Source organism: Camelus dromedarius, chromosome 11 (genome assembly GCF_036321535.1).
Source record: "Camelus dromedarius isolate mCamDro1 chromosome 11, mCamDro1.pat, whole genome shotgun sequence".
NCBI classification, from domain to species: domain Eukaryota; kingdom Metazoa; phylum Chordata; class Mammalia; order Artiodactyla; family Camelidae; genus Camelus; species Camelus dromedarius.
In genome coordinates, this window is record NC_087446.1 from 52,865,455 (window position 1) to 52,885,511 (window position 20,057).

Sequence of the window (20,057 nt, forward strand, 5' to 3'; positions counted from 1 at the left end):
GTGAATACAATTGCATTTACAATAGCATCAAAAATTTTAAAATATCTAGGAATTAACTTAATCAAGGAAGTGAAAGATTTGTACAAGAAAACTACAAAACACTGCTGAAAAAAATTAAGTAAAACATAATTGGAAACTCATCCCATGTTCTGGATCCAAACATTAAATCAAACATTAACATTGTTAAAATATGAATACCCAAAGCAATCTATAGATTCAATGTAATCCCTGTCAAAATCCCAATGACCTTTTTTGCACAAATAGAAAAACCCATCCTAGAATTCATATGGAATCTCAAAGGGCAGCAAATAGTGAAAACAATCCTGAAAATGAAGAACGAAACTGGAAGACTCATACTTCCTAATTCCAAAACTTACTACAAAGCCACAGTAATCAATACAGTGTGGTATTGACAAAAAGACAAGACATATAGATGAATGGAACAGTATAGAAAACTCAGAAATAAACCCTCTCATATATGGTCAAATGACTTTTGACAAGGATGCCAAGACCATTCAACAAATGATGCTAGGAAAACTGCATATCCACATGAAGAATGAGGCTGGACCCTTACCTAACACCATAAACAAAAAATTAACTCAACATGGATAAAAGACCTACATTTGAGATCTAAAACAATAAAACTCTTATAAGAGACACAGGACAAAAGGCTTTACAACATTGGATTTAGCAATGATTTTTTAGATATTAGACCAAAGGAACAGGTAACCAGAAGAAAAAGAAAGAGAGAGAAAGGGAAGAAAGAAGAAGAAATGGACTTCATAAAAATTTTTAAATTTTGTGCATCAAAAGACACCATCTAGAGTAAAAGGCAACCCATATAATGGGAGAAGATAATTGTAAGTTATATACCTGCTAAGGGATTAAAAGCCAGAATGTATAGAGAACTCCTAAAACTCAACAACAACAACAAAAAAATCAATTCAAAAATGGGCAAAGCATTAGAATAGACATTTCTCCAAAGAAGATACACAAATGGCCAATAAGAACATGAAAAATGCTTAACATCATTAACCATTAAGGAAATGCAAATCAAAACTATGAGATATCACCTCACATACCTTAAGATGGCTACTCCCAAAAAAACAAAGCAGCAAGTGTTAGAAAGGATAGAAAGAAACTAACACTTGTGCACTGTTTGGTAGAAATGTAAAATGCTACAGCCACTACAGAAAACAATGCAATGGTTCCTCAACAAATTAAAAATAGAACTAACATATGACCTGCCAATTCCACTTCTGGGCATACACCCAGAAGCATAGAAAGCAGGGTCTCAAAGAGATATGTGTACACCAATATTCATGGGAGCATTATTCACAATTCTAAAATTCAGAAGCAAACCAAATATTTATTGATGGAAGAATGGATAAACAAAATGTAGTACATACACACAAAGGAGTACTATTCAGCCTTAAAGAGGTACAAAATTCTATAATATGCTATAACACAGATGACCCTTGAGGACATTATGCTAACTGAAATAAGTCAGTCATAAAAAGACAAATAATATATGATTCACTTATATGAAGTACTTAGAGTAGTCTAAATCATAAAGACAGAAAGTATATTAGTAGTTGCCAAGGGCTTAGGTCAGGAAGAATAGATAGTTATTGTTTAATGATTATAGAGTTTCAGTTTTATAAGATGAAAAGTTATGGGAATAGATGGTAATAATGGTTGCACGACAGTATGAATGTATGTAATACATTAAAATGGCTAAGATGGTAAATTTTATGTTATTTGCACAACAGTATGAATGTATGTAATACATTAAAATGGCTAAGATGGTAAATTTTATGTTATTTGTATTTTACAATTTAAAATAAAAAAAGGGAGAAATCCTGCCATTTGCAACAACATAGACAAAACTGGAAGACCTTTTAATAAGTGAAATAAGCCAGACACAGAAAGACAAATACTGCATGATCTCACTTATATGAGGAATCTAAAACAGTCAAACTCGTAGAGGCAGAGAGTAGAACAGTGGTTGCCAGAGACTGAGGGACGGGGGAAACAAGGACCTATTAGTCAAAGGGTAGAAAGTTTTAGTTACACAAGATGAATATATCCTACAGCTCTTCTGTACAGCATAGTACATAGTACCTATAGTTAAAAATACCATATCATATACTTAATCACTTCTCGGCTTTTTGGCTAAGATCAAATGTAGTACTGTATACTTAAAATTTTGTTCAAGTGTTCTATCATCCAAAAAAAAAAAAGTGACCATACCTATACCAGTGTTACAAGGCAATAAAAAAAAAAAGTTGTATATATCTAAAATTCATTCATAAACATCTCTGCCTTCTTATTACCACTTACAATTGCAGTTAGTCCAAAATTTTGGTGAGGTTTTTTATGAAAGTAAAAGATGACCTGGATGCTCTCAAGTCTCCTTTGAACCCTAAGCAAACTCATTTTCTGCAACTCACCCAACTCAGGAGAATGCAATTAAGCTTATCAGTCTAGATTTCTGAGAAATGCAAGGAACATTTTTAAACTTTTTGACACTGGAAAAAAAGGGAACAATTCCATTATCCGTAAGACTTTTGAAAAATATCTGAAATACTTTAGACTGTAATCTATATAAAAACAAAATTCTAAAATCCATTTAAAAGCAGGTAATATCAAAGACAAAATTATGATAATAGCGCTAAACTCCTAAGTCTGTATCCTTCCTCTACCAGAAGACAACACCCTGTGACTCAGAAAAGCCATTTTTTCCCTTTAACAGTCTCCACACAAATAATACTCAACCAATGTTACTGACCAAATGACTATATCACAAGAGTTGCAAGACACAAAATAAATCTTGCTGCCACCTACAACCACTGACTTCTGGGTCAGTATCCAAACTATGAAGTTGAAGTCGTGACTATTGCACAACTATAAAAAGGGAAATTCCAAACCTACGGTACATATCCAATTCCGGTATATTCACTGGTGTAGTCAAAAGAAGAAAACGGTTTGTTCCACAAGCTGACAGCAATAATTCTTACCCTCCAATTCCGAATTCGTTTGAGCCTGTTGGGGGTTTTCTCCAGAATCTGCAGAAATTCATGGGTCAGTTCTACAAATAAAATTAGAACATTTAAGAAAAACTCACAGAGGCAGAACTAATGAAATGTGAGTAACCTCAACTATTTGCATCTGAAATCAAGTCACCTTTGGCCAGATATAGGACAACCAAGAGCAAGTGCTTTTCAAGGTCCCTTACTCTAAAACTTACCATCTAAAAGTTCCAAGGTCACAGTGGCGTCAACATACTCCCACCAGTGCTTCCCATCAGTTGAGACTGGGATCTCCCAGTTGGACCACTTGCAAGCCAGATGAATGCAGACACAGGCCACCACAGGAGGTGTGTACTGCAGGCTAAATGTGGTCAAATGCAGGCTGACACCAGAGGGAAGGAAACAAGAGAGTGTCATGAGCTCTCAGTTCTGAACCCAAACTTTAAACTCTCCATTAATTTAAAAAAAAAAAAGTTAAAAAAAAAAATCACTGGAGAGCAAGAAGGGTAAGAAATATCCAGTGCTCTGAACCAGCACTTAACATGATTTTTCCATTAACCCACCTGGCTCAGGCAACAACTTTTCTAATTTTTCTGACTACATCATCATTTAATTTACACACTGATGAAGGATTGAAAAAAATAAAAACAAAAATAAAAGACTGGGTACTCAGTTTTTTAAAATAAGGATCAATATCCTGAGAATAAGCTCAAAACAAGAAAAATTATAAAATTTTTGATATGTATAATCCCTAAATCAAATACTTATGGAAATACCCTTAAAATTATCTTGTCTGTTGCAAATCATAACTCTGGTCTATTTAAAATAATGAACAGACAATCACTCTCTCAAGTGTGAATATGCTTGATAGTTTATTTTAAAAATTTCTCCCATCAGGCTGTAAAAATGAACTTCTTAGCCTTGACAGTCATTAGAAGTTTTTGGTTTCCACGAACAACCAATAGATTGGAGATGAGAATGAGTAAGGAATTTGGTAATACAAGTTACATATTAATTTTTTTCTTTATAAAGGGAAGGAGGATGAAAAAGTATTACAACTCTTTTCACATATATGTGTCCATTTATCTGGAAGTGGGTGAAGAAAAAGGAGCCTTTCAAAATACCATTAATTAAAGCAGAATCCTCCAAATTAGATTTTTAGTCACTGTCAAACCCCAAGTTTAAACAAACTTTCAGAACTATGCTCTTGAATATTTTAAAGCAAAGTAACAAATGCAGAATTAAGTAGGTCAAACAATCAGCAATAAATATTACCTTAGCAAATTTAAAAAGCAGCATGGAAATTTTACAGTACAGCATGAAAACTGTGCAGAAAAGTCAACATTTACCAGAAAATTGTCTATAACATATTGTACCAAAGATCCTTGCCTGGGTCTCTGGCTTCTAGTTTACTAAGTACCAGAACTGTCACCTTTCCATATGCCCCTAAAAGTGGCAATTCCAACCCAATTAAAGTCCTACCCCAAAAATAGAAGAGAAAAATATTAAAATATAAACCTGTTGGTTGCCATGAAGTAAGAAGTCTGTGCTAAGTCCTTGCTTGCTAAAAAAAAAAAAGGGGGGGGGGAGTTATTAGTTCCATTCATTCTCAAGAATTATTTAGTGAGTATTTAATATTTGCAAGTCAGAGAACTATAGTGGTGGATGAAGCCAACATGGTGCCTGACCATAAGACAGTTACATTCTACTACCAAAGGAGACAGATTGAGCAATTTTTAATTATAATATTAATAATTATGCTTCCAGACTTAGGGATTCAAGCTTTATTCTGCACACCAGGTATCAGGAGTACATGTTTAAAATGTAATTCCCTGGCATCCTCCCTAGAGTTTGACTCAACACATCTGGAGAAGGACGTAATAAGCATTTTAAACAAGTAACCGACGGATACTGATGCAAGGGTTCACTGAGAATTTCTCAGCTAAGGGATGAACTAATTTGAAGGCAAGATCAGAATCCAAAAGACCTTGATATATTTGGGGGAAATTATCAAATAACAAATCATTTAACTATAACAATTTAAAAAAACATAATCTGCCTTAAAAACAAAAAACTGTTCTGGCTGACAAAGCAAATTATAATCTTCCTTAGATTAAATATTAGCATTTATTCATCTCTGTTTAACTCTATTCTAGCTCAATGTAAATCTTTTAATGCTTTCAAAATACAAAGAACTTGGGGAAAACTTTGGGAGTTTTCAGATGAAACATACAATGACGCCAATTATCAATTTAGTCTACAAAACTAAAAATGGCACTTAAATGCATGATGGTATCTAGATATCCTTGATACTATTATTTAAATAAATAGGTTTCATGCAATTATAGCTACTAAAGATAAATCAGAATAAAGAGCAAGTCCTGCCACGGGATTAACAATGATGAAAATAAGTTCAATAAATTCTAGTTCAGCCTCGGTTGGCCTTTAAGAGGGTCTAAGACAATCAATCCTAGAATCAAATTAAGATCACCTACTCCCAAGATATCCTTAAAACTGCTGTTAGGTACTTATGATTTGTTGACTTTTCAAAATCTGCCCCCAGCTTTGACAAACATCCTCAAGAAGCTAACTCTCTTTATCTAGAGATCATCTAAAAACATTCTAAGAACCCAACAGAAAAACCACAACCACTCATTTTGGTTTCAGACAGGTAGGTTTTTTAATTTAACTTTTGACCAAAGCAGCTGTGTTATGTACTTGTCCACAGCAAATCTTAGCCACTAAATGGTAAAAACAATTTAAGACAGCCGTCTCAAGTTGGGATTCCTTACCTCGAACAAGCTGAGTGCACTTTACCACATGTGTATGTGGGTGATCAATTGTTAGTTCAAAGCCTAAAAAAAAAGTACCTGGTTAAAAGCTAAAGCTACTCAAACTAATTTAAAACTATTAAAAGAGGTATAACTCTTTTAACTGAGTCATCATTAAGGGTCTCTCATTTTCTTGTCCCAAAACTGCCTGTTCAGAGGCTAAGAGAGTCACACAAAGTATGCAGCACGCTCTTCTCTAAGATACATTGTCTCCAAAGGTGCTTACATTTTGAGCTAGAATGTACCACACAGACAGTAGAGCTAATGCGGTCTCAAGATCCCTGAGCTACCAATAAACTCTGAACACAAAACATTTTTTTAGGGACAAAAGAATATACAGTTAGAAGAAGCAGTCACTCAAGTGATCATTATCTTCAAAAGCTTAACCTTGAGAAAACATTTTAAAACCCATTCCTCTATCACTTCACTTTTGTTCCTTTTCACCATCTTAATTAGTACTGATCATTTTATCCAACTCTAATATTACTTAAGGAAGGTCAGTATGTCCATAAAATTTTTTGATGAAGTTTCTTTTTGTGTTTGTAAATAAAATTTTCTAGGTACAAGATAAATTCTATTGTGATATTTACATGATGTAAATTATTCTAAAAGTATAACTGATTCTTGCAAATTAGATCTTATTGGTTTCCACATTAAAATATTAATAAAAAATTATTTCACCAGAAAAATCACTGTCCCCTAAAATAGTTATCTTTAAGACAATTAAAGTAAAAATTAGCAGAAACTAACTTCAGAGATAAACTTTGAAGATTTCATTGCATGAATGTGTGTATATGCAAAAAAATACAGCCCTACCAGTAACTTTCCAACACAACTCATAAAACCCTCCCCTCCCTAAAAAGAAGACAGCCCAAAAGAACATGAAAATCTTTATTTTCCATATTTTCTAAGTTTTTAAAGGCAGTCTCTTGGATGAAAATAAATAATAGATAATAACAGAACATCCTCAGGGTTGCCCATCAACCGCTATAGCCTGAATTCCTGCTGTTCTGAACACTGATTACCAGTTTTAAAAACAAACGCTGTTATCTAAATACAATGACAGACTAAAAAAATTCATGGAAGACAAAAGTTCTTTAGGTAGCTTCTGCCATTATTTTGCCAAATCTTAAAAAGCAAATCATGAATCCTAGAACAAAAAAATAAATTAATTAAAATAAATAAATTTAAAAAAAAAACACCTGCTAACTGCTATTTCAAAGGTGAGCTGTGCCTACGTTCTTTTATATAGACCAGGTTAAACTCTGAGCTCTACCTCTAAATGTGCAATAATCTTCCCAAAAGATTCTCTTCCTATTTCATAAATTTAAAAATCACTATATCACATACATATTTTTTAATGTTTTAAAGAAAAATAAACTTACCTAACGTCTGCAGAATTATGCTTTCTAATATCACCAGATCTTGAACTTGTTGTAGATAAGTCTGCAGGTGAGAAGACACAAATTACTCCCCAAAAAGACACAATATATAATATATAAGGTGTAAATAATTCTAACAACCTCCCAGGGAAACCAAAGCCTCAAAAGGCAAGGATGGAGTTATAAGGGAGAGTAGGCATTGAAATTAATCCTATCCCTATTCAGTACAGATATTCCTTAAAAAAAAAGATATACTGAGATGACACTTTATTCATAAATGGCTACAGAAAAAGCACCAGAGATCTGATTCATTTTCAGATTGACATTTTAGGTTTTAAATTTCATGTGATATAAACATAAGAAAATTTAAAATATATCTTTTTCCAACATTATCAAAATACATTGTGGAGCCTTCCTACAGTACTGTAGGCAATCTCAAACATTTGACTCCTGTTAAACCTTACCTTTGGGGTAATCCTAGATTTTTAAAATTCATAAAAGAGTTCAAATGAACAGAGAACAAACAAACAAAAATCTTTCAGATTTATACCAGCCAATACTGTAGCCAGTATCCACACACGGCTACTGAGCACCTGAAATGCAGCTAGTCTAAATTGAAATGTGCTAGAAGTATAGAATACACATTAAATTTTGAGGACTTAGTTAAAAAAATAATGTAAACCATCTCAGTAACGTTTTAAAATTGATTATAAACTGAAATGACAATATTTGGGGGTTAAAGGAAATATATTGTGATTACAATATAAAACATTATTAAAATTAATTTCAATTTCTTAAAATAAGGATTTTAAATAAAGCTTAATGAAAAGTTAAAAATGCTAATTACATATGTGACTTCCCTTATATTTCTACTGGACAGCACTGGTCTAGAACTCTAGGAGAATGAGACTTGAACAAGGAGTTAACAGACTTATGTTGCTGTTAACTTTCCACTGAATTTTATGATCTTGAATAAGTCCAATAAGGACTTAAACTGTGCTAGCTCTCCTTTCCATATAGTGAAGAAAGCATCTTCTAATCACCTCTTAAGAGAGACTCAAGTGAGAAGTCATGTAAATATACTTGAAAGAAGAAAAAAAAGTGGGGATTTTATTTTTTATTTTGTTAAAATAAAATTTTGTTATTTGGTCAGTTCTATGAACCAATGGCATTTAGTAGTCTCAAACGTGAATGAAAGTCCAGACCAACAGCTCTTTTCAACAAGAACTACTGGTACAGCCCAAAGAGAATTAGGGGGTATTACATCAAAAAATAACCCCTTCTCCCCCCAAAAAACCACCTTCTCCAATATGATCAGAAGAATACACAATTCCAGGTCTCTGTCGGATAAAGGATGACTCATGCATCCATTGTAAGAGACAAATAATCCAGTAACAGAAATAATTTTTCTCCAAACTCATCACTCCCTAATCACTGACTTCTAAAGCCAGGAGTTTCCCTTCAAGGATGGAAAAGGGGAAAAAAGCTATATGTACACACATAGGATAAAGGTTTTGAAGAATGTACATACCTACGCTGTAGAAGTAGTATCTTCCAAGGAGGAGAGATGAGTTTTAACTTTTACTTTAAATGATTCTTAAGTGTTTGGGTTATTTTATAATGAGTATATATAACTTGTAACTTCTTAAAAAGTTAAAAAAAAATACCAGTGACAGGATTTTTTTTAAAAAATCCATTAACAAAAATTTACCTAAAAGAATGTTCTTCATAATAGTATTATAGGGGTGAAAAGCTGGATTATCTTAATAGAAAATTATTAAAATATATATATATGTATATGTAGAAATACTATCTAAATATATAAAAAAAGTGGAGAATTGATGGGAAAATATTTGGCATATAGTAAGTGAAAAAAGCAGATACAAAATATATACATGTATAGCTACTCATAGAAAAGAAGCTGAAAATAATGGTTTACTCCTATATGTGTAGTCCAAATTACATCTGGGTGAAGTATTTTCTTCTTTTCCTGCATTTTCCAGTTTTACCAGAATGAATACAATTAACTTTTGCCATAAAATTTCTATGATGCTTTTGTTAAGGAGAGAACAAACACTAAAAGTTCCCTTAACAACCCCCATTCAGCAGACTTCAATAAATCTAAGTTACAAAACTAAGTTATGATCAAAATAAGTTAAGAAAAACAGATATGTGTAATTAATCAATCCCCTACCTCACTCCTAGTATCAGGAAGTGATTCCTGTGGATGGAGACAAGTATGTGCTACCTTGATGACATGCTCCAACTTTTTGGGCTGCTCCTCTACTTTGGCTGCTAGAAACAAGGCTGCTGGAGCCACAGACTGGATGGAGAGAAAACAAATCACATGAATTACTTGTTTCTTTCTAAAGCAAGGTAGATCCAAAAAGGAACTAAGTCTCAAACTAACTTTTTTTGCTTACCTCAACTTCATCGCCTCTTGTTTATGTTTTGCTCCTCTACTTAAAGTATCTTCTCCTCTCCTATGCATTAATCCACATCCACTTCTGAAAACCAATCCTTCAACAAACTCTCATTAAAAGCTACCCATGCAAAAAAGCCACTAGATGTAAACAGACAGCTTTCTACTTAAAATGAGATTATTAAGTTTTATGAAAGCAGTCTATATACTTTTTTTTAAAGGAGTAAAGTGAAATGTCCAGAATCAGCAAATCCATAGAGATGGAAGTAGATTAGTGGTTGCCAGGGGCTAGGAAAAGAGAGGAATGAATGGGAGTGATTGCTAAAGTATGAGGGGTTTCTTTCTGGGGTGATACAGATGTTCTGAAATGAGATGATGGTGACGATTGCCTGACTCGTGAATTGTACACTAAAAGGAGGAAATGTACCATATGCAAATTATCTAAATTATATTTACATATGGGGGAGCACGAATCTTAAAAAAAGGAATTCAAACTATAGTATTATTATTTTGATATTATTATTTATTTTAATGGAGGTACTGGGGATTGAACCCAGAACCTCATGCATGCTATGCATGTGCTCTACCACTAAGCTATACCCACCTCCCCAAAGTATGGTATTAAAATCAACAAGTTATACATAGGAGGCACTCAGAGGGAAAAAAAATCAAGCCAATACAAAGGTAGTCAGCAAACTAAGACACTAAACAAGAAATTAGAACAACAGGACATAAACATAGCCTGGTGATCTGGAAACCTCAGGAAGTTTAGAATATTAACAAGAATATTTCAGTGAATCAAAGATGGCAATGGCATGAACCAGAATTCACCAGGAGTCAAAGAAATGCAATAAATAATTTTACATAAGTGAAGTATCTGTATCTGTTTCACTTTACTGAGTAGAACTGACAAGCATTCTAATACTTATTTGTATCCCTGCAGTTATCTGTTAATACTCTGCTAGAACAGATTTTTCTCCACAAATCCAATTCATAGTAACAATTCTCTTCCTCCATTATTTGTTGCCATCGTGTATGGAGCTTGCTACATAAACTCGACTAGACCTTAAGATAAACAAAGAAGAAAATCAGAGGAAAATGGGCATGAACTAAGGTATGGGGAATTGGGGCATGAAGCATATTTTGAACATTAAACTGAGTAATTAAAGGATATAAAAAATGGGATGTGAGACACCAAAGATTTTTTAAGAAGAGTGCGACACTAAAGATTTTAGGGGAAAAAAACAGAGTTTAAGAAACATTTAGAAAGATTAACCTGGTGGTAGGTGGCACTAAAAGGAGGAAACAATAGGATACATTAAAAGTTAGGGTTTATTTTAAGAGAAAATTTTAACAGTCCAGGCATTAGGAAATAAAGTTTAAACTAGGCACTAGCAGTACAAAGAAAAAAAGAAACCCACTTTTCACCTTGAAAAATTAAGTTTTTCAGTAAATTATATGTATGTGTATCTGCATGCAGAGAAAAAAATTCTAATGGAATATACATCAAAATGTTAACAGGATTATCTCTGAACAATGGGTTATAGAGAAATCATCATTTCTCCTTTATTCTGTCTTCTTTTAATTATATGGTAACAATATGTATTTATAGGGAGAGAAAAAACAGTACCACTATAAAAATTAACAGGACTTCATAACTGATTGGACAAAGGGGAAAGAGAAAAGGTCAACTCAAAGACAACACCAAGATTTTCAGCCTACAACTTTGCCTTAAAGGGGCTAAAAATAAATTTGAAAGAATCTAACTAAAATATGATATACAAACAGTGGCTAGCTAGGCAAAATAATATCTTAGTAAATAAAAGACTGCAGGAGATAAATTTCAATCTAATTTTTGTGCAATCAACCATACAAATACTCACTCTTCCTCATGGAATCACATACCAAGCTAGCTTATCAAAGTGCTTTCCCATCAAAGGCAATTTCTAAGAGGAATTCTTACTCCAGGCAAGAGTACAAGATTTTCTCCATTTTAAAAGAATAATAATAATGCCAGCTAATACTTATTCATTTGCTATGTGCAGGCACTTTGTAAATTAATCCACCTAAATCCTATTTACTATTCTATGAGGTAGGCACTATTATTGACTCCAAAGAGATGAGAAAATTGAGGCCTATGGTAACTTGCCCAAAGCCTTAGAGCTGGTAGGCAGTGCAGCAAGAATCCAAATCCAGTCAAGTCTGACTCCAGAGAGTAATATATACCCCAATTTGTCAGCTATTAAAATATAACACTGGTATTTTAAATATATAAAATACAACATAAATACACACACACGAGGTTGCTCACCACTACTTTTGCATTCCACCACCTGAAAAAAATTTTAGACAGTACACGTAGAAATTCAACTAATGAGACTGTATTTCTCCTCAAAAAGAGAGTAAATGCAATGTCAGGATTTAATCGGAAAAAAAGTAACTCAGTGATTTAATCATGTCCACTAAAGAAATAAAATTTATTTCAATCAAAAGACAAATTCTCTACCTTCCAGGTTGTTGGCAATATAATATATCTTGTTCTGAGTGGTGGTTACATATACACCATGCAAAAAGTAACCAAGTTGCACATCTTAGACTTCTGTGCTTTGCTGTATGTTATAACTCAATAAAATTTTTTTAAAAGGAAAAAAGCAAGAGCTTTAGGCTCTAAAACACTGTAAGCAACACACTGAGGAAAGTATTCATGGCAATGACATACAGATCTAATATACAAATAGCTCATAAAAGGAAAAGATGAAAACAATAAAACAGGGGCAAAGAGAATCAAGTCAATTTTTAAGTCAATTCTTCACTTTCACAAGATCAATAACCAACAGGTTTAAGAAGCTCAACTTCACTAACTGAAGGAATGTAAATTAAGAAAATAATTTAGGACTCCCTCTATCTTGTTCACCACTCTATCTCTAGTGCTTGAAAAGTAGTCAGAACTTAGTATTTCCTAAAGTAACGAATATCTGTTTCAGAGAAAAGAACTCTCCTACAGTGCTGGAAACAATGTATGTTGACATGATCTTTCAGGAGAGCAAACTGACACAACAAAAATCTTTTAGATGCATCCCACTGGACACAGCAATTCCACCTACAGCAATTTATTAAATAGCCATGTAAATGCATGATATATGTAACAGACTATCTTATGTAACATTACTTATAATATAATAAACGAGGAATAACCCAAACTAGATAATTACCAGATCATTCATTCAACAAGTTTACGGAAGGTGCTTTAGAGAATACACATAAAAGGGAGTCTCTGCCCTTGCTAAAATGAACACATAGAAAATAAAACAAGATATAATTTAAAAGGCAAAGTAGAGGAAATATATAAACACACATAAACACATGCATAGAAAGGACAAACTGATCTGAGATGTAGTTTACCCTGGATTTCAAACCAGCTCATCAACTGGGAGCTGGTAAAATATGGTAATTACTCAAATACTATGTGGCCATTTAAAATAATGAGGAACCAATGAGAAAAATGTCCAATATATACATATTGTTAAGTGATAAAGGCAACTGTGTAAAAGTAGTATAGTAAGAAGTGATTTTTATGGAAATATATAAATACTGGTACTATATGCACAGAAAAACGTCTGGGATACTATATGCCAAAATGTTTATCAAAAGTTACTTCTGGAGGGTGGGATTACAGAAGAGCTTTCATTTTTTACATTATACATGTCTGTCTTGTTTTAATTTTTATCCTGGGCATTTATTACCTTTGTAATAGGAAAAAATAACAAGAAAAATGTATGAGCACCTCATAGGACACGTTATATAACAATGCCATAACAATGTATTAAGTACTCTAAATATGAACTTGGATTCATCACAGCTGAATTCTTAGAGTTAACACAATGAAGGAGTGACATTTTTCATCTGTTAATCCAGAATGTGCTTGAAGTCAATTCTCTAAAGAGGATCTATAAGCCCAAATTAAAAGAATCACTGAATTTTGGAAAAGGCCATGAAATCCAAAAGAATCCATGTTGGATAATTACCGTATTATTCACCCATTCAACAAGTTTACTCAAGGCGCTTTAGAGGATACACAGAAAATGAGTCTCTGCCCTTGCTAAAATAAACACACAGAAAATAAAACAAGTTATAATGTAAAAGGTAAAAGTAGGGGAAATATAGATACACACACACACACACACACATGCATAGAAAGGACAAATTGATTTGAGACATAGTTCACCCTGGATTTCAAACCTTTACCATAATAAAAGAAATGCAGAAAACTTTCAAAATTGTCAAGACAGCTATGGGCTTCCCCTTCAAATTCCGTTTTTTATCGACTACTTTCTATTCTAGAGCTGTCAGCCTCATTAAATGCTTCTCTCTCCCTTAATAAGAGTGTGTTCCTTGCAATCAGAGGTAGGGTGTGGCTGGAAGGCAGGGAGGTTAAGAGTAGGAGAGAGCCTAATGGATTGGATAATCAGGAAAAATTGGGAATATTTAATCCACAAATCTAAGGGGTTTCTGTGCGGTTACTTCCAATACTGAGTCCACCAATATCTTATTTTTTTTAATTGAAGTACAGTCAATTACAATGTATCAATTTCTGGTGTACAGCACAATGTCCTAGTCTTGCATATACATACATATATTCGCCTTCATATTTTTTTCCATTATAAATTATTACAAGATATCGACCACAGTTACCTGTGCTACACAAAAGAAACTTTTCACCAGTATCTTGTAAGAGCAGTATCTAGCTTTACAGATTCTCTTCTTATGGCATAAAAAGAGTTCAAATACCATCACCTTAAGAATGTCTGAAACATTTTTCCTCAAAATATAACCTTTTCTTAAAAATATGATGAAATACTTGACTCACAAATCCACCGAAGTGTTCATCAAGTTTAGCCCTATTACCTTGTGATTTTATTAAACAAATTTAATCTTACCTGCAACTGGGATATCCCTATGCATTTGCTTCCAAGTCATTTACAATGATGTTAAATAGGACCATTTCAGGTAGCAAAACTGAAAATAGTATTATTTATAATTCTGTCCAGGAAAAAAAAATCCCTTTATTACTATTATTTTCTTCTTCCTGTCTTACAAGTTATCTGCAGTCATCACATAATGTACTTTCCCCTTCTGGTCACTGATTGGAATTTTACCAAAGATATTTAGAAAATCCAAATGACTGACTTACATTACACTGTCTTCCTGTGTCCATATTACTAACCATTTCAAAAATTACATTTCAAAAATTAAGCATAGTTTCCCCTTTAATGTTACTCTCCGAACCCAAAAATGTTAAGTCTTCAATTATCTATTTCTTTATTAGAATCCGCCGACTCCAAGTATGCACTAAACCCACCAAACAACTAGCTAGACTTCACAAGAAACTTCACAAGAAAACTGGAAGATTGGGTTCAGAACAGCAGTGCGACGCATAATGAAACTGATAGATCCTAAATTTTATCCCAGTTTAGCAGCAAAGATTAACCACTCAAGAAATATGAAGTTGGAATTAATCACAAAAGGATTATACCAAATAAAAAAATTATACTTACATTTCGATGGAACTGTGTAAAGGACTGAATCATGTAGAATCGATGCATGTATACTATAGCAGTGTTGATAGTCAATTGTGAGCTAAAATGTTCAAGTTAAGGCCACAAAACAGGTAAGTAGCACAATTCGCAAAAAGACAATCTTTATATGCGCCCCAAAAGGACCATGCAGTGAAAGCACAGCAGCTGCACCTAAATAAAAATCGTATTTACCTCTCAGAATTAAAAAGCAGATCTGTTCTTTCATCAAATTAGTAACCTCTAATTGACATAGCCCAATGCCTTATATGTAACAGGTATTCACTATAAAGTTGCTGAATTAATGAACAAGCAAGCTTCTCAGTATGTGTGGATCTAAAAGGAATACAAACAAAATTATCTAAGACCTAAACCTGTCATTCACCTGTTGAAAATCCTGCCAAAGTGATCCACTTGCACAGGATATCTCTTCACAGGATTTACAACGCCCTCCCGGGTCTGCTCTCTAGGTATGTCTCCACTTATCTCTTCATCTTCTAGGCTCCAGCAATTAACTTTTCAGTTCTACTTCTCTCTGGCAACCAAGCCTTCTCATAAGGTGAACCCTGGGACCAATCTGATATTCATTCAGTGAATTATTTGATACTTACTGAAAAGAAAAACTTTTTTTCTGATTTTCCATAGAACTTTAATAGGTTATTTCCCATTTCATTATTATAAAATACTGGCTATATTCCTCCTGTTGTTCAATAAATCCTTGTAGCCTGTCTCACACCCAGTGGTTTGTACCTTCCACTCTCCCATCTCTATTTTGCCCATCCCCCTTCCCTTGTAAACACTAGTTTTCTATATCTGCAAGTCTGCTTGTTTTCCTTGCTAGTTTGTCATATTTTTAGATTCTACATATAAGTGATATATATAGTATTTGTCTTTCTCTGGCTTATTTCACTTAGTATAATGCCACCAACTTCATCCATTTTGCTGCAAATGGCAAACTTTCATTTTTATGGCTGAGTAGTATTCTACTGAATACATATACCACATCTTTACCCATTTATCTATTGATGAACACTAAACTTGCTTCCGTATCTTGGCAATTGTAAATAATGTTGCTATAAACATTGCGGTTGCACATACCTTTTCAAATAAGTGTTTTTAGTTTTTTGGGATATATACCCAGGAGTGGAATTACGGGTCATATCGTAGTTCCATTTTTAGCTTTTAGCAAAACCTCCATAGTGAGCACAAACTTAAGATACAAACATTACTGCAAGCAACATATTTAAGTGGAAACTGCACGCAAAAATAATTTTTCACTTTCAGAGTGGAAAGAACTTTAAAACTGTATTAGCTTTCTCCAGTACAAAATAAGTATGTTTTCCGACAAAAAAAAAAACTTGAAAAGCAAAAAAAAAACTAAATCTTTTAAATACGAGGAAGACGAATATACATTACCACTCTGAGTAACTTAAAAGCTCAGTATTTTATAAATAGTGCTTTACAACATTAGCTCTGTAGGTCTACATCCCTACAAATCTAAACTGACATCCTTCCTTCCTCCGAAATGCTATAAAACTCTTAACAGTAACTACTTTTTGAACGTCTGAGTACCAATCGCTGTGTTGGGCATAGAAATCAAATTCAATCGGTGTCACCCCATTTTATGGTAAAGAAAAACAAGAATTTGACAGGTTTCTGAAACAGCTAGTGTGAGGAACATATTTTGAGCCAAAACTGGGGCATTAATTCTAGGCCACCCTTTTTATAGGACCGTCAGGTATTGAATTTTCTCAAAACTCTCTTTACACACTAAGTTCAAGAGGCAGCCGTCAACAGTTACACCTCCACCAGACCCCTAGAGCATAGTAAAAAGGCACAATCTCAAAGTTACCAAGCAGGAGATCAGAATACACCGAAAATGGACTACTAGGAAGAGCTAGTTAAAACACAATGCGGGAAGGATACGAATTCCCAGCAAGTTGGTGGCACAGGTGAGAGAGCGGGAAATTAACTCCGCCTCGCTTCCCTTCCGCGAACACTTACCTTCAGTCCGCCCCATCAGAGGCTCTCTCAACTAGACATCCAGTCCCTGCCCACCCTCTTCCCTTCTGTGCGACAGACCCTGAGGGCTGGACGCCCGAATAGGGCGCGACTGACTCCAAGGCCGAAGGCCTAGGCCGCAAGGATACACGTAAAGACGCTGGCCCATGTCCTGGAGCAGATTGGCCGCCTGCTGGCGATAAGAAAGTTCTTTATCTGGGTCCACGCCAAAACGACGGGATGGGCTATTTTCCAGCTGTTCTCGAGTAAAATACCACCGTTTATTGTTGTTCTTCCTCTCTCCCTCCATAGTGCTTCAACCAGAAGGCAGCGGCGGAGGCTGCAAGCACTTCCCAGCGTCACCTAAGCGGCGACACACATCCGCTGTGCGGGGGCAACTGCGACGCGACGAACTTCCGCTAAGGGCGGACGGCTACATCGTGACACGCTTCCGCCAAAGAGCGGGGGCCGGGTTGCTCTTAAAGGACTTACTTCCGTAATGGACCTCGGGTCAGCCCGTAGCCGAGTTAATAGCCAGTAGGCGACCAGGAAAGATCTTGGGTCTAGGACGCAGGCGCTAATCTTATGACCCTTGAGAGGTGAGGCGGGGTTACAAGTTCTCGTTTGAAAAAAAAAAAACGTCTCCTCTCGCGAGAACTGGGTTGAGCGTTCGCGCCCTGTGCGAGAGGGCGGGGTAACGGCTGTAGCGGCAGGAGACGGCCGCCCACGCGCCGCTCCGCGGTTCCGCGGAGAACTTCGCTTGTGGTGGCGGTGGCGGTATGAAATGGGGGAGATGGAATACTTGAGAGAGAAAGTAGGTGAGACTAAGAACGGAAAAAAGTAATTGGAGACATTTATCTATCATATCATAACCTAAAGCAACTGAAAGGCTCTTACGTTGTTGGTAACGGTATAAATTACCCATTTGAAAAGCTAAAGCCTTGAAAACACTCTTAACGCTTCGCCACGGTGATGCAACCTAAATAAAAGGAAGTTAATATTGATAATTTAGTATTCAGCACAATACTGATTATTAAGTATGATATTTCATTTAATCGGTACAACCCCCAAGAAGTAATATTTTAATCCCTATTTTGCGAACGGGAGAACAAAAACTGCTCCTTCCGTGTGGAAAGTTCCACTGCCGTACTGCGTATGCACAAATTTGTAAGTTCTTGCCCTGTGACAGCATGTGTCCCAGCTCTAACTGGGATGGCTGTTTGATCGTAGGCAAGATACTTAATTTCTCGGTGCCTCTTATATGACTGTAAATGATTACAGTAGATACGTTTTAGGTTCAGAAGAGGGCTAAATGAAGATTTAGTACGTTAAAAGCATTTATAGTAATACGTGGCACATAGAAAACATTCAGTAGTTTGTATCATAATATTTATTATATTAATATTGAAGTTGAGGGCAAGGACAATACCGTGTTCATTTTTGTATCCCTAGCACATACCTAGTACAGTCCTGGCCCTAGTAGTCAATAAATGTCAACAAATGCTCACAGCTCCCTATGATAAAGAAACTGAGGCTTGGGGAGGTTAGGTAGTTTGTCCTACACTACACCACTTACAAGTGTAGGTTTTAAAATCAAGTCTAATTCTCTTGGTTCTCCCACTCTAGCGACTGTATTCTTGCTTTTCTGGAACACGCAAGTTATCTTGACTAAATTTGGGTAATGTTGAGGCGGGAAGCCCCATAAAAACATGGGCAGGACCCCCCAGCAGGGCCACTACTCTCCTGCTGGCACCATCTGGTTCTCTGGCCCAGAGCCTCTCTCTCACTTTTTGCCTCTGAAATGGCTTACTTACCCCTAAAATTCTATTGGTTCCCTGAGCTCACTTCTGATTGGTTAGTTCCTTCACTCCAGATTGGTTATTAGTCTCACTTCTGATTGGCCCACTTCCCTAACTTCTGATTGGTCCACTTGTAGTACTTCATTTGCATGGAGCTCACTTCTGATTGGTTAGTTCTCTCACTCCTGATTGGTCTATTTCTACAAAGCTTGTTCCTGGTTGGTCAACTTCTGTTATACTTTATTTGCATATGATGTTGCAGAGTGTAAAACTGGCAGCCTATAAAGGCCTGTGTAAACCTACAGACGGGGTCCAGTTCTTGGAGCGTTAAGTCTTCTGGGTAGGCTGATGTAATAAACCTGAGTTCTCCAACTCTCTGAGTGTTGCTTGGTGTCTCGCCTGGATATAGATTGCTGTCACAACTGAGCTGTAACACATTTTTCTGCAACACATTTTTCTGCAACAATGTTAAAATTCTTTGTCTTTTACAGTAAATATTTTGAGTTTTGTCATTTGTAGTCACTGCTGCTCCCACTCAGATTCTGATTCATTCTCAGAAGTATTTCCTTCCATTCCCGGCCCTCTTCTGCCATTTACTGCCTACAGTTAGCAATAGCTCCATTTTACTCTGGAAAAATGGAGGAAAAAAATTGTAACATTAAAAAAAATATAACATTAAATGTTATAACATTAAAAAAAAGAATGATTTCAAACTTCTTCCATTACAGACTTTCTTCTTTTAATAGAATAAGTGCTTTTTCAGTTATGTTATCTTGAATTTTGCCTTTTAAACAGTCAAAATTATTTCTCCCAGATCCCTCTTGCCTATTTCTCTGACCTGTGTTTGGTTCTCCGCTTAATCCTTTGGACTGATGACTCCATTTTGAATTTGCTGTTCTGGCTGAGTGTACCAGCATTCTAAGAAGAAAGTCTGATATTTGTCAGGCTTCAGCAATGCAACTGCTACCCAATGGCTTGCTACCTTGCCATACAGAAGAGGGAAACCTATGTAAATCA

At 35.1% G+C, this 20,057-nt stretch overlaps 1 protein-coding gene across 6 annotated transcripts in view; it reads right to left on the reverse strand.

Annotated features, from left to right (window-relative positions):
* Window positions 1-17,854, reverse strand: part of CCNT1 (cyclin T1) — a 28,553-nt gene extending 10,699 nt beyond the window's left edge. The window contains exons 1-8 of one of the 6 annotated variants that reach the window (XM_010997440.3): window positions 17,391-17,811; window positions 15,223-15,304; window positions 9,440-9,568; window positions 7,249-7,309; window positions 5,825-5,887; window positions 4,551-4,596; window positions 3,251-3,414; window positions 3,021-3,091 (exon numbers count right to left, since the gene is read on the reverse strand). In XM_010997440.3, the coding sequence (XP_010995742.1) occupies window positions 3,021-3,091; window positions 3,251-3,414; window positions 4,551-4,596; window positions 5,825-5,887; window positions 7,249-7,309; window positions 9,440-9,568; window positions 15,223-15,304; window positions 17,391-17,551 (777 nt within the window). In that variant the 5' untranslated portion in view covers window positions 17,552-17,811. Of the gene's footprint in view, window positions 1-3,020; window positions 3,092-3,250; window positions 3,415-4,550; window positions 4,597-5,824; window positions 5,888-7,248; window positions 7,310-9,439; window positions 9,569-9,668; window positions 11,254-15,222; window positions 15,305-17,166; window positions 17,349-17,390 lie in introns of those variants that run through there. The other 5 variants (XM_064490927.1, XR_004140114.2, XM_010997441.3 and 2 more) reach the window with 5 other exon arrangements.
* Between the last annotated feature and the right edge of the window lie 2,203 nt (window positions 17,855-20,057).